The 13,876-nt window shown below is 50.2% G+C and overlaps 2 protein-coding genes across 2 annotated transcripts; one reads left to right on the top strand and one right to left on the bottom strand.

Annotated features, from left to right (window-relative positions):
• The first annotated feature begins 1,093 nt into the window (after positions 1 to 1,093).
• LOC122371977 lies at positions 1,094 to 5,886 on the top strand. The gene is made up of 4 exons (XM_043348790.1): positions 1,094 to 2,200; positions 2,534 to 4,321; positions 4,769 to 4,895; positions 5,202 to 5,886. The coding sequence occupies exons 1-4, from the start codon at positions 1,159 to 1,161 to the stop codon at positions 5,425 to 5,427; spliced, it is 3,183 nt and encodes a 1,060-aa protein (XP_043204725.1). The 5' UTR covers positions 1,094 to 1,158; the 3' UTR covers positions 5,428 to 5,886.
• Positions 5,887 to 6,062: 176 nt separating this feature from the next.
• Positions 6,063 to 10,074, bottom strand: LOC122371971 (large neutral amino acids transporter small subunit 2-like). The gene is made up of 4 exons (XM_043348778.1): positions 8,282 to 10,074; positions 7,763 to 7,912; positions 7,279 to 7,456; positions 6,063 to 6,978 (listed from the first exon to the last, which is right to left on the bottom strand). The coding sequence occupies exons 1-4, from the start codon at positions 8,465 to 8,467 to the stop codon at positions 6,914 to 6,916; spliced, it is 579 nt and encodes a 192-aa protein (XP_043204713.1). The 5' UTR covers positions 8,468 to 10,074; the 3' UTR covers positions 6,063 to 6,913.
• Positions 10,075 to 13,876: the final 3,802 nt, after the last annotated feature.

Below are 13,876 nucleotides of genomic sequence, written 5' to 3'. Positions count from 1 at the left end.
CCAGACACTTGTCGGAAACCCGATGGGCTCGACGGATGACAAGCCAGTCGTAAGAAGGTAGTCGTCGACGTTACATGGACAGAGGAAGCCTGTTGAGACTGCTGCAAAATAAGGGTTGTCTCGACGTCTGCCGCAGTTCCAAGTGATACCTAGTGTAGTTGCCTTTTGTGAATCAAGGACGGATTGAAGGTTGCACGGACGACTGACGTGTGCTCTACTTGGGAGAAATCTAGAAAATTTCCCAGAAAGAAATTGCTGCTTCAATTGAGGCACGTGACGGAGGTGCCGCATCGAACATCTCAAGTGGGTATCCGATTCGGTATACCGCCTGGTCCTCGGAAGGCTGACTGTCCAGACGAGGAAATTGGCGCCCTTCGCGCTAGGGCAGCCATGCTGGGGCATGTTCCTCATCGGCTGCTGATGTTGTCGCTGCTGCTCTTCGTGTCCACAGCAGGTGTTCTGGTGGCAGCCGATACGGAGCCTGTGCCGATCTCGACCCCGGCCCTGGTGCCGGCCCGGCCGGACCTGCAGACTAGCACGGCCTCCAGCGGCCGCCGGCAGCCGGTCGATCCGGTGCACGAGCTGCTGCGCCGGCTGCAGAGGAGGCGCCGGCTGCCCGCACTGGGGCCCGCCTCGGCCAACTTCAGCCTGGTGCTGGTGACCGGCGGGGGAGCAGGGCGCGCCGAGGCCGGCCGGCCGCTGCGCTGGCCGCGGAGTCGACCGCCGCTGCCCGTGTCAGCTACCCTGGTGGGCGTACCGCGCCTGCCTGTGCAGACTTCAGTCAGGAGACCGGCGGACCGAGCAGCGGGTGATCGGCACAGACCAGGTACGCGGAGACGAGACCCAGTGGCCGGCACGGCGCCGGTCTTGTATGAACGCAAGTCAGACAACAGAACAAGTCAAGTCACAAGCTACAACACCACAAACCCCGCTAAGGCAATGCAGGCGATGATGCCCGAAGCTTGGGTCGATGTTAGTGGCGTCACTTCCGCACTAGCATTAAGCAGACCTTCAGAAACTTCTGAAAAACAAGTCAGTGACCTTTCTGATAGCTTTCAGCTTGAGACAACCGACGACGTTGTGACCAACAATACAATTAGCAACCAGGACCATTCAGGGCCCAACGATGCCACAGCAGGTCCTCTCTCCAGCCACAACATGGACGAGGCGCCCGTCACGCGTTACAACGTGCAGAACCTGGTGCCTGCCAACGGCTTCCTGGCCAGCTCTCCGATCACAGACGCCGTCGGCGGACACGGCGCGCTTTACCAGGCCAACACGGTCGGGGCGCAGCACGCGTCCGCCGGCCGGCGCATCCTGCTCTCGGAGCCGGTGCTGGGGCCATTAGACGGCTGGTCTTCCAAGATCAAAGATGATGGGACCAGCTTACCCAGCACACATACAGGGCATCAGATGCCACCATGGTTCACAGCTGGTGGACAGGGCACCTGGACCGAAATCTACAACGGCAGCATCTCCCGTGGCGACAAGCCAGTTACACAGGAGCAACAAACCCGTACGGAGGACGTACCAGGCCGGCGCCGAGGTCAGACACGCCTGCCATCGCTCCCCAAGAGCGACACCAGACCTGCATCGGCCATGGCCCCGTCGCGGCCGCCAGTCGCCGACCAACACGTCACAAGGAAGCCCCTGTTGTCTGCAGACCAAGTGCTGTCTGATGAGCCAGCAGTCACCGGTCTGCTCTCTCAGAACGTCTCGGCCGCCATCTGGACGGACCTGGTGGGCGGTGGCGACTCTGTGCCGGCGCCTCCCGGGGACCCACCCCTGGAGCCTCTGGTGAGCCGACTGACTCAGCTCGGCTCCCAGTTCGTGCAGGGCGAGCCGGCTCCGCCCCAGGCCGGCCTGCCGGAGCAACTGCTGTGGCTAAGGGACCGGCTCGGTCAGCTCGACGGCCCGGACGCTCTGGATGTGGTGGTCGGAGTCGGCGCCAATCTCGTGGCCTCGCATCTGGATAACGCCGGCACGCGGCGTCGCGCCGGTGGGGACCTGCACGAGCCAGTGTGCCGCTGTCCCGAGTCGTCGGTGACGCCGGGCGTGCTGGCGGCGCTCACCTCGCTGCTGGCTCTGCTCATCTACGCCGGCTCGCTGGCCACGGTGGCAGCGACGAGCGGAACAACCACTGCCACTTCCACGTCCACGGCCACCGCCCGCTCGCGATCATCACCGGCCAGCCTGCCCGGTGAGTGCGACCGCTGCCGGTTCACGAGCGCCAGGGGACGAGGTAAGGGGGGGGGAGACCTTGAGAGTCGGCTAGATCCAGAAGAGAGGTGGCGCCCTGAAAATCGGTAGAAATAAATATGAAACTCGTTATGACTAACGAGCGCGAAACATTTTTTCGTTAATTAATAAATTCTGATTATGAGCGATCGACAGGCCCAATATTCATTCCCCGGTTACATGTACCTAAATTCATTCAATTCCCAGTTTACCTAGTCTTTGAAAATGAAATACGGTTGCTAATGCGCAATGTATCAGCATGTCATGGTAACTCACTGCGGTTGTCCCGCTGCAGGTCTGCGCCCGATGTCGACCCTGCTGCTGCGGTGGCTGGACGGGACGGTATCACCCGACCGGTGCCACTCCGCCGGGCTGTGCCGACCGCACCGGCTCGGCACCGGCCGGCGGCTCGAGCAGCTCGGCGTGCCCATCAACGTACGCAAACGGCGGCCCGGAGCCGACTCCAGGCGCGACGGCCGTCTCACCTGGCCGGAGCTGTTCGACTCGCTCGCCAGCGGAACGACAACCACCACCGCACCAGCACGGGAGACCGGACACACCGCACGGCCGGTCGGCCGGTCAGGTCACCGGGACGGCGTCACCCAGAAATCTGTGCTGGTGACAGAGGATCCCGGAGTCGATCACTCCTCTGGGCAGGGAGGGATAGACGGCGGAGAGCACGTAGACCCGCCAGTGTCCAAGCAGAAGGAAAAATTGAACGGAACGACTGCCAAAAGCGCTGAGTCGGTACCTGTCTTGTGGCAAACAGCGGGTCAGTCTTCGACTGACCGACTCCTGGAGACGTCTCCAGTCCAACCGATCAAGCTACGACCGGCACAGCGGCGCCACCCCGTCGAGTCTCGGCCGGTACAGAGGCGCTCTCACACAGAGTCGCGGCCAGCACAGCGACACCCCTCTGCAGAGCCGCAGCCGGCACAGCGGCGCCCTCTTGCAGAGCCGCGGCCAGCACAGCGGCGCCACCCGGCCGCCAGCCACCGCCGCTGGCCCAGCCTCGGCCGATTGTTAGCCTGGCTGGGCCGCAGGCAGCCCAGCCTAGCACAAACCGTACGGAGGGGGCAGCGGCTGGTGCTGGTCAGCCGGCAAACGGCCCGAGCCCGTCAGATGGGGATATCTGCTAACCACACGACAAGTTCCCGGAGTTATCCATCCGGAGAGATGGTGCTGCATCCCAGGGGAATGGTACACACCTTGAGGGTGCGGGCTCCTCTCAGGCAGAAACCGCGCCTTGGAGCTGTGCTGCCCCATTGGCGTAGAGCGGGGACCTCCCGACAGAAAGGTGCTCGCGCAAATGTCATGGCGCCGCGTTCGACCGGACATCGGCCCCTGATACCACCGCACCGCTCTCAGCCAATGAGTCGACTTCGGGGGTCCTCTCGACGACGGCGGCCTCGCAAACAGACGGCTCGAACAACTACTCGTGTCCAAGGACAGGTTCCAGCCGTTTCCACTGCGAAAGGCGATATACAGAAAAACAATAAGAACGATACCGCTATGCCATACAGTCAAATTCGCAACCAAACAACGAATAAGGCACAAACGAAAATCGCTTCAAAGGGACAACAGAAGGCCAAAAAGAAGCCCGGGCTTAATATCAATCTGAATCTGAGCCTTGACAATCTAAGAGCAAAACTGAAGTCAAGTTTCCGACGAAAGAGCAAACCAAAAGGCCACATCAAATCAAACAAGAAGCCAAAAACCCCGAAGCCCTATGGGAAGCGAGTTATGTGCGACTGCAAGTCGAACCTCGGCGACCTGCTCGGTTTCCTGCCGCTGGCTCTGCTGGTTGGCTACTCGACCTCCGTGTCCACGGCGGCAGCAGCGTCGTCCGGCGCTTCTTCCGGCAGCGTCACCGTCACCATCAACGATGCCGACACCACCACCATTGCCAACACCAACAGTCCCACACTGACCAACACGGACAACGACGTTATCACCACGGCTGCCAACGCCAACCCGGTCAACACCAACACCAACACGCTCACCAACAATGACAACGACGTCATTACCAACACCAATACGGCGACCAACAACGGCCGCTCAGCTTCCGCGCCTCGCACTGCAGGTTTGTACAGGGCGTAGATAAGTCCTGTCGTATGCACCTTGAGGGCGATGTGTACCACAGAGTCTCATGGGCCGGATTTGGGTCGGTTTTTGGGAACTTACTTACCATATTTGCTTATTGCTAAATGCCTTGTGACGGCGGGTGGCGCACAAGGGCGACCTGACTTGACAGTTGACGCCGAAGTCAAAAGGATCCTTTAGCTGCTTAGGCTCACTGTCCTTGTCTACTCCTTTTGAAATAAAGCCATCGGACTCAGATGGCTTTATTTGAAAAGTAGTTCGGACTTCGGAGACCAGTTGTACCCATACTTTCGGAAAGCATCAGTATTTTCCGGTCACCTGCTGTGAAGTGCAAACCGTCGCCACCAGAGGCGTTTCGTGAAATGCCTTCGGGCTCCGTTATCGCAACTAGAACCCCGTTTTAGCTGACTGTTGGATGTGATTTCAGCGGTGGTGAGGACTCTTCTCAGTCTGGTGTCGGCGCGCAGCTGGCGCCACGAGCCGTGCTTCCAGCGCCGCCTGTGTGACCTGGTGGCCAGCTCTGGGGCGGACCGGCCGCTGCTCGCCATCGCCAGGTGAGGGCAAAGTCCTCAGGTCCCCGGCGGTCAGCCTGCCGATCAGTCAGGGATTACTCACTTGCCTAAGTTTACTTTTTTGTGATATTGTTTTCTAATATTTTGAATCAGGTACCTAAGTGGTCATTCAATGCCGACTAACATTTGTTGCATATTGCTGCCAATGGAGCAGAAGGTTACCTGCCCCCCTTCACTCACTTGCCTTCCATGAAGGTGTGATAGCTGATACCACAGAAGCTAGCTGCTGAGGGCTCGGGATTGCTGACCAACTACTGAGCGTCAGTGTAACTCTGACACTCGTTGCAGCGTGCCGGTGAGCCTGCTGCTCTCCTCCCACCGTGGCGGCCGGTTCGACGAGTATCAGCGGCTCTTCTCCGCCGGTCTGGGCGGCACCTGCCCGACAGAGCTCGCGGAGACGTGTCACCAACCTGCGGGGATGACTGGAAGACAGCCTGCGATCGATAAACTCCACCAAAGCAACGGGGAACGACGCGTTAGCGATGACCCGCCTCCAAAGACCAGTCAGCTTTGACAGGGCAGTGTTGAACTAAATACAAACATACATACAGAGCCATTTAGGGGACCGAGCGGGCAGGACGTTACCAGTCGCACAATACGTCTGTTGCGATTTAAATGCGTGTTCGAGTGCGATCAGTGGAAAATGCATGCCATTGCTGTAGGTAGGCATGCCATGTTATCACACCACTTTGTTCATTTTCAGTGTTTTGTTTTTGTTTGTTATAGGCTTCAGAGGACTCGATCTTACGTGGATATTGCCGGCGTTGCCCTACCTCCATTTCGTTTACCTTTTCGTTAAGTTTAAATGTTTTTAGTTTTGTCAAGTGCGATCATACCATTTTGGGCATTATGTTGGTCGATGTGCACATGCGCTTGTTTGTGTTTGTTATGTTTTATTGTTGAATTCTGACGCCACAGCTCGTAAATGTGAATTGAACGTGTTGCTCGAGGTTAATAAAAGTTCAAGATTAAACGCAGGTTTGAGCAGTCAACCAGTCCCAGATTTAGTTTTAATTTGGGTGCGCACGAGCATGAGTTCTACTAAGCAGCTATATATATTTGCTTAGAAATTACTGCAAGATAATTTACCACAGTGGTTAAGGTATTAAAAAAATAGTTTTCCGATTCTACTCACGATTGCTCGTTCCAAAGGCTCAAAATATTTTATTGACCGCTACAAACATGCTCCAAAGCCAGATACGTGCTGTCAAGAGCATCTTACCGGTCTACTCATTAACACATTGGCAAACACTCGTGTTATTAAAATAGGCGTCTACAGGAAAACATCATTCTCACACCAGCACATATACCTTATGGCTAAATGTTGACGTCGTTCAACTGTCAAACTACTCTAGCGAAGTACGTGGCTTCGCTAGGGTTATCAACTAATGTATGGTGATAATCCAACACGATGAACATGTGTTCCACGTCATTGGTTAGTAAGTAGGAGAAAATGCGCGAAGGTCAGTCAACAAACGTTCTTTTAAACAAATTTACCCAGCCAATAAATATATCGATGGCTTATTGCTATAACGATGCATAAAAACGTACAAGTCACCTAACAGTCGCCATTCGCTTCAAGTCGTCTACCTGTGTACAGCTTCGTACACAAACCGGCCTAAGACGCCCACCCGCTTGTTATTCCCCGTTTGGCCGCAGGACAGGGGTCAGAAATGCCCACATGCACACATTGGCTCACACAGCGACACGCACGAGTGAACCGGCTGAATCGCACCAGTCATCGCAACACTGGTCGCGTCGACCCGGCACCCAACTGCACACGGCTCACAATCGGCCGAGGCTCATGTCTCGGAAGCGACAACACGCGTCTCGACTCGGTGAGTCCCGTGCCGCCATTGGCGTCACCTACCGGCGACCAATTACACTAAGGCTCTGCGCCACACCGCTAGATGGCGACCCGACCGACAGCGGCCGTCGATTTGGCACAGCGCGGTCCGAAATCACAGCTTGGGAAAACGCAAGCCGCGTTCGAAGCACCATCAATCCATTTTGGATGTGTCGATCACACTGTTGGTCAACTTCTGTATCGCGTTATTCATAGAGTCTGAAAACAAGGAGTCATGATATAAAGTTTTATTTGATTTCCCACACACGACAGCAGAGAACATACCTACAACCTTTAGGTACGTACCCATCGAGCTACTAAATTAAATATAACGATCTTCCAAAGCATTGCTTAGAGCGTATTAGGTATACCATACAATGAAAATTGTGAGCGACCACGCCGTAAAACTTATCTCATAACTATCACCCAAAGTGTCAGTTAAAAAAAAAAAATGAGCGTAAAAACTCAATACGACTCAGTTCATTCGTGCCGTACGATGGAGTCGCGAGTGTCACGTACCCATGAGGCCGTCCAGGCAGGAGACGTTCCGACGCCACAGCACGCCCACCAGGTAGACGGGCACGCCCGACAGGATGATACCGCAGGCCACGCCTACCTCCACCGGCGTCATGTAGATGGGAAACGTCACCAGGAACAGGCACACCACCAGGAAAATGATCGGCAGCGCGATGTTCACCTGCGTTTGTAATGGAGAAACCAATCGTCATCCGATACTGCTGCCGTAATGAAAGCAAGGCAGAACGGAAAACCGTTTATTTGCTAGCGTACCAGCGAAACCATTATTAATCTGGATCAGTAATCGTTGATCAGTTCTTGGCATAAATCGGCTAATTGAATATTGAAAATACCAAAAAGTGTTTTAGCCAGCAAAAAAAAAAAGCAAAATTATTTAGTGCTGCAGCAGTAGGCAACATTGCTGTTGAACACCGTATGTTGGCTGTTGTAGGGCGCTGCAGACTAAAAATCGTGCGTTCAAACTCGCCTTGATCGGCCGCGGGGCCTCGGGCAGTTTCCAGCGCAGGTACAGCAGACCGGCCGTAGACATAGTGATGAACAGACTCTCCACAAAGCTGATGTAGTTGATCAGCGAGTACACGTCCGATGTCACCAGCATGCAGAGTGTGAGAAAGCACTGAAACGAAATGGCGCGTCACAGAAACCGATCGGATAACTGATAAATGTTTGGGAGAGAAAAGCGCTAAACGACGCCATTGAACGTACAGGTCTCGCGGGTTTTAGCGGTAGGTTTTGCACCTAGAAAATTTAGTGTACTTCAGGCTATATCTTCGTCGTCTTAAGCTTTTAAGTGTTGAAGATGCGATCGACTTGTTGGGTAACAAGCCGGCCATGATCGTGTAAAATGGCTTCATCGTAGATCGATCAGTTTCTGAGATATAACCGGAAATGTAAAAGTGCAAAACCTATCGCTTAATCTCGCGAGACCTGTACGTCCTTATACATGCCACGTAGCACAACATCAACAAAATAAATCAATACTTACCAAAAATACGAGAGAAGGCACTGGGGTCAACTTGTTGACGTTTATCATGGCCAGGGCGACCGGAAGGCAGCCCTCACGGGCACCAACGAAAAATAACCGCGAGGATGCGAAGATGCCGCCATTGAGGCCTCCAAACGTCGAGCAGGCGACGAAGAACGGCATCATCCAGCTCATGACTCCCAGCATCCGGTTACCAAAGGTCTATGGAGATTAAAGCATAATGCATTTTTAGATGGGTTGGCACATCAAATTTATACCATAGAGCATGCTGATTACAGGAAAAGACATGACAACATAATAAATACACACATAAATATCGGGATAAAAGAATATGGCAACCAGAAATAAAAAAGCTGGATGGCAAAGTAAAAGGCTTGACAATGATGCCTCGATTGACCAATACACTTATCATGGTAATAAAACTTAGATAACATGCAAGATTAATCCCCAAATTCAATCTACTGCTTCGATAGACCGGGGAAAACATTTAAAGCAGTTGGAGGGGGACCACTTATCACTATTTTCATTACAAACCATCTAAACAAAATCTCGTGTCAACTAGGAAACTACAAACTAGGAAAAATAGTAGCGGGGGAATGTTTTATGTCATGTCCGGTTCTAAACATGCTTGCGTTACATCTACTCACAAAACGTAAGCATTTGGTTAAAGTGACCATCCCACCTTAACATTAGTTTTGAGTTGAGATAGCAAAATTGGTGGCCACTAGGGTTACCCGCGTGCTCCGCAACGCGAAGAAGGGTTATTTTTGACCCGTGGGTATTGGGTTGGTCTGTGTCGATTTGGTTGGCATCCATTTCGTTCGATTGCTTTTTGACGGCCAAGCATTTTGTAATAAAACAAAAAGATACATCGCATCGAGGTGCCCGTGTCGTATTATCATGCGTTCTACTTAAGAATGATTCGAAAACCGGCGTGAAGTCTTTTGAGGGCCATCGATGAATTTCGCTAAAAATGACAATGTAATGGTTTGGAACATTTACATTTTTAAGGATACTGTTGCTAATTATGCAAAAATGAAGAGTGAATATTGGACAGAATTGAATGCTCTATCCAATGGTACCATATTCAATTGCCAAAGGTATCAGGTTATGCAGCAAATCCCGTGTGATTAATAAAGTGGCACAAAATTGACAAACACCATTTTCTCCTGTGATTTGCACCACCTTGATTTGGATCAATCAGCTTTTCACAATTTTTATATGAGAGGCGGTACCTTTCTCTTGCAAATAGGCGTTGATTCAACTCGCTCCATTTAACGGTAACCTAAAAATAAAACTAATTCCAAAATCCCTCAAAAACCGCAATTTTTCAAATAAAAGTGCCCTCTCCGGTGCACGTGGCGCGTGCTATCCTCTGCATTGCACACCATTCAATAGCCCGTTCAATTGTGTACACGATGCTGTTTTCCCCGTGCCGGTCGGACCCCTGGTCACCAAGATATTGCACGGGAACTGGACCCGTGTCGACCAAAATTAGCCGTTTTCGCCCGATTTCGCATGCCGATTTATACATGTAAAGTCTATGACGCGAATTTGCACTTTTTGAGCACGCGCCACGCGCTCCCTATCAATCCGATCGAGCTGAGACCCCTCAAAGGCACGTCGCGCATCCTTGATCTATGAGTTGTGCAAATTTCACCGGGCTAGGTGCAACGGTCTGGCCTGCAGTCCACGCAAAGCACCACCAAGTCGGGACCTCGGTAACGGACAGACGCACCCTCCTCAAATAGTAATATAGATGGCCTGAAAATACATGTTTGAGCACTCACAACATCGAAAAATGCTTTAATTCGGAGTTATGGAATTTCAAACTTGCAGTTTTCGGATTCTAAGGGGCTAATGCATTGGAATGCCCCCTTAGAATTTGTGACGTCAGCGGAGATCTAACGATTTTTAAATCTTTTACTAAAACGTTTGGTAGCACGCGGTGGTATACGCTGCTTTGCGCGCAACAAATGCCGCACTTCCAAATAAAGTCGCTAGGAACAGCGGAGATCCCAAAAAGTAAACAAAAGTAAAAGTATAATATCTTGAAAACCGGTGAATATTTTTCAATGAAATTTGGTAGATATTCGTTTTCACTCTTTCTGAACCGAGCTACATCACGTTTATGCCAATAGGGTTGGGACCTATCTGCATGCTATGTACGTTTTGGTAAAATAAAAAAGCTCAGAATTTTTAATGATTTAATTTAAAATCACTTTGTTAAAAAAATGCCTAGTTAGTTCAGAAATTAATTATTTGTGGCTGAAAACAACTTGCTTCTGATTGGTCAGGCTTAATCATGACGTCACATGTAGGTATATAACTGTCTGTATATTTGGCGCAGTTGAGACATACATTTTCTATGTATTTTCCTATGGTAAATCGGAGTGATTGGTCGTGTTTTCAGTGTCTCTTTATTTTGCGCTGGTATTGCGTGGCTAAGAAGTTTTATCAAGAATGGCATATACTAAAATGTTCCTTTAATAATGGAGCTTCAATATCTGTGAGTTTTATTGGCAAGCGAAAACTGATTTTGCTGTTATTTTATCTGGAAATTACTCATTTTTTTAGGTCAATATTCAAAATATTTTACGGGAACAAGTTGGCACTTTTCTTGATTTTTGCACTCAAATCGCGTGCGACTCAACTGTATTGGAACTTGCAAAGAAGCTTGGTGATTAATTAACTGTGTTGTTATGGCACTGTTTGCAAAGCATGGATAATGAAACTCTGCCAAAGACTTAGCTACATAGCAATGCCTCAACTCGTCGGTGGCGGTTGGATTGGATGGATGGCTTTTCGTTGCTCCATCTTGGAAAGGTGATTTCTGGGGTTTTAACTTACGCTGAAGATTGTGATGTAGATCTTCTTGTAGTGCGTTTCGTTTTCTGTCAGAGGCCGCGAGCCTAAAATAGCCTCTATTTGAATTATCGTGTAATTTGGATTTATATTAAGTCATTTTTCAAGTAAAAAGTGGCTAATTTTTGCGTCAATTTCCCGAGCCCTGATCGGCGGCCGGCTAGTACTCTTGCCCGCGCTCACATACGTGCACGTTACCCCGGCAACGGGCTATTGACCAATGAGAAGCGAGAAAAGTGTTACGTCACTGCGATTTTTCATGTATCTGTGCCCCCCGGACGTGACGTAGTGTGCTCGCGCGCGTGCAGGGTCTCTGCGATCGAAAAAGAGCGCTAGCAGCGCGCCACTCGACGCCGCAATTGTCTAAAGCTGCGTGTTAGTATGCTTTATTTTATTATGAATGATGTGTGTAAAAGTGAGTTTTCATGTTGTTGATTTGGAGGAAATGGTTGGAATAAAATAAGTTATTTTTATTTCTATTGATTGGAGTTTTTATTCAAAAGATTTCGGTCTATAGCATCGATATTTACTAAAAATACCTTCGTTTGAATAAATTGCAGATATTTGGCAACTGAAGTGTTAGGTAAGCCTAAATGATACGTAAAAAGGTAAGAGACGCCCTGATTATCATTTGAGAAACAAAAATATATGAATTTCCCTTATAAGACTCGCTCAATATGCTACTCCGCGGTTTATGCCCCGAGGGTGTCCGAGGGTTCCCGTTAGTTTGTCGTTGGCGCTCGGCTCGCGCGCGAGCCGACGTCATCGCCCGTGACGTCGGCTCGCGGAATGCGTCATACCCTGCACACAAAATAGCCGGCTGCCGAACAGCGCTCCGGTAAACCGAACTTGATTTTTTTCGACCAATGGCACGTGCTTTCAATTAATTGCACTGTCGCTGGATATAGCCAAGTCAAACCGAGAGTCAAACGATGAGTAGGTATTATCATCAATGAGTTGCTCTGCTACATGCTTTGCAAGATTGACAGTGTACCTCTGGATGTGATCTCTAAGCTGGTGAGTGACAGCTTTACTGATGACGAAGTCGAGGCCGCTAAATGCCTACTATGCGATCATGTCGATGAAGGACTGAGAATTGGTATTCGTCGTGGACAAAATAAGAAGAAGATGTACAGTCACCAGCAGTTGCTACCCATCACCCTCGGACGGCGGGGGAGCAAGCTACCACCGCCCCTGCGAGACTAGCGCCGCCATGCGCCAAGAAGTGGAAACACCACGTGACTGAGGCCACATGAGGGCAGGGTCACGTGATGGAGGGGCGGAGCATAGTAGCTTCTGCGCCCGACACTAACTGAAATGCGGCGCTGTGATTGGGCGCCTTAGCATGAATGAAGCCCCGGCGCCAGAATCAGCCGTTCGCCTTATATGGAAAGTGAGCCTTTGCGTTTCACTGTTCGGTATTGGTTTGAGAGCCACGGCACCATACGAATTGTGAGCCCCTTTGAACGGGTCACCGCCCGAGGCACTGAGGCGACGGCTGTGCCGGGCAAAGTCTAGCCTGGTGGGACAGGTGGGCCAGGGAAAGTGCGATCGAGCAGCCACTGGGACGTGGATTGGTATTATCCAACCGCGACAAACGATGTCAGTAGCCTCTTCTCGTGTCATAGACAGTGTCTATGTCTATGACACGAAAAGCTAGACAATGTGGACAGTGCCCAATCAAAAGCTACTAGGCGATCCAGTTAAGGAGTTGGCAAGGAAGCCAGACCAAATAAAAAGTTTTTAATTCGACTTTGGTTGACAAATGACATACAAGCTCGCTGTGATGGACCAAAAAAGGAGCTGAACAGTTCATACAACTTCTAAAAAGCTCAACGGTTTAAAAATTCAAAAGTTAAATGTTAAAATTCAGCCTGCATGTAACATGTTTAAACTCTGGTCCGGCGCTGGCAGGAAGCTTATATTGCCGCTTGCAATTCCACTACGTTGTAATATAACCAATTGTTCTGTGAGAACTGAGAGCAGCAACTGAAAGCCCCGTTGAGGGGGAGGGCGGCGCGAAACGGTCCCCTCTCTCATTTTCAGTCGATATCTCCTAAAGTATAGCAAATGTCGCCACCAAACTTTCAAGACCCCTCCGGGCATCATTTTTACACCTTGTGACCAAATTTTCCAGAGCTCTTATGAAAGGTTAGTCACAAATGACGTCAGAGGGATGTCATGTTTTGTCATTTTCGACCCAATAAAAGGTTTAGCGGGGAGAACTGTCACGCTACAGTTTTGAAGATAACGAAAAATATTCAAGATCAAAAAGATGTAAAATAAACAGCGCTACCAGACTGCTAACTCTTATTTCCAAACAAAAATTGATTTTGACCATCAAAACTATAGAAGTATAACACCCCGAAAATACCAACAACTTTCAAAATTAAAACTGAAATATATGTTATAGAACTATCTGCTCTAGATATGCCAAACTTAAACTCGATAGCTCCATTTTTAGCAAAGTTATGGCAAGAAAACTACTCAAAATTTATTACGTAAAATTTTCAAATTCAATTTTAGCCGTCACAGAACACACAAAGCAAGCCAAAGACTATTGGATTTCCTGTGATGAGCTGCATCGAATAGATACCCCTTTTATGCAAAATATCAACTTTGAAATTTGACCTTCTTTGACCTGACCTTGACCTGACCTCCACTCACACCGTCTACGGCCGTCTAGCTCACACCATTGAATTTTAAATGTAAAATTGGCCATAAAACATG

Source organism: Amphibalanus amphitrite, unplaced genomic scaffold, assembly GCF_019059575.1.
Source record: "Amphibalanus amphitrite isolate SeventyFive unplaced genomic scaffold, NRLGWU_Aamphi_draft 001302F_arrow, whole genome shotgun sequence".
In the NCBI taxonomy this organism is placed as follows: Eukaryota; Metazoa; Arthropoda; class Thecostraca; order Balanomorpha; family Balanidae; genus Amphibalanus; species Amphibalanus amphitrite.
This window is presented reverse-complemented; position numbering and strand designations above follow the sequence as displayed.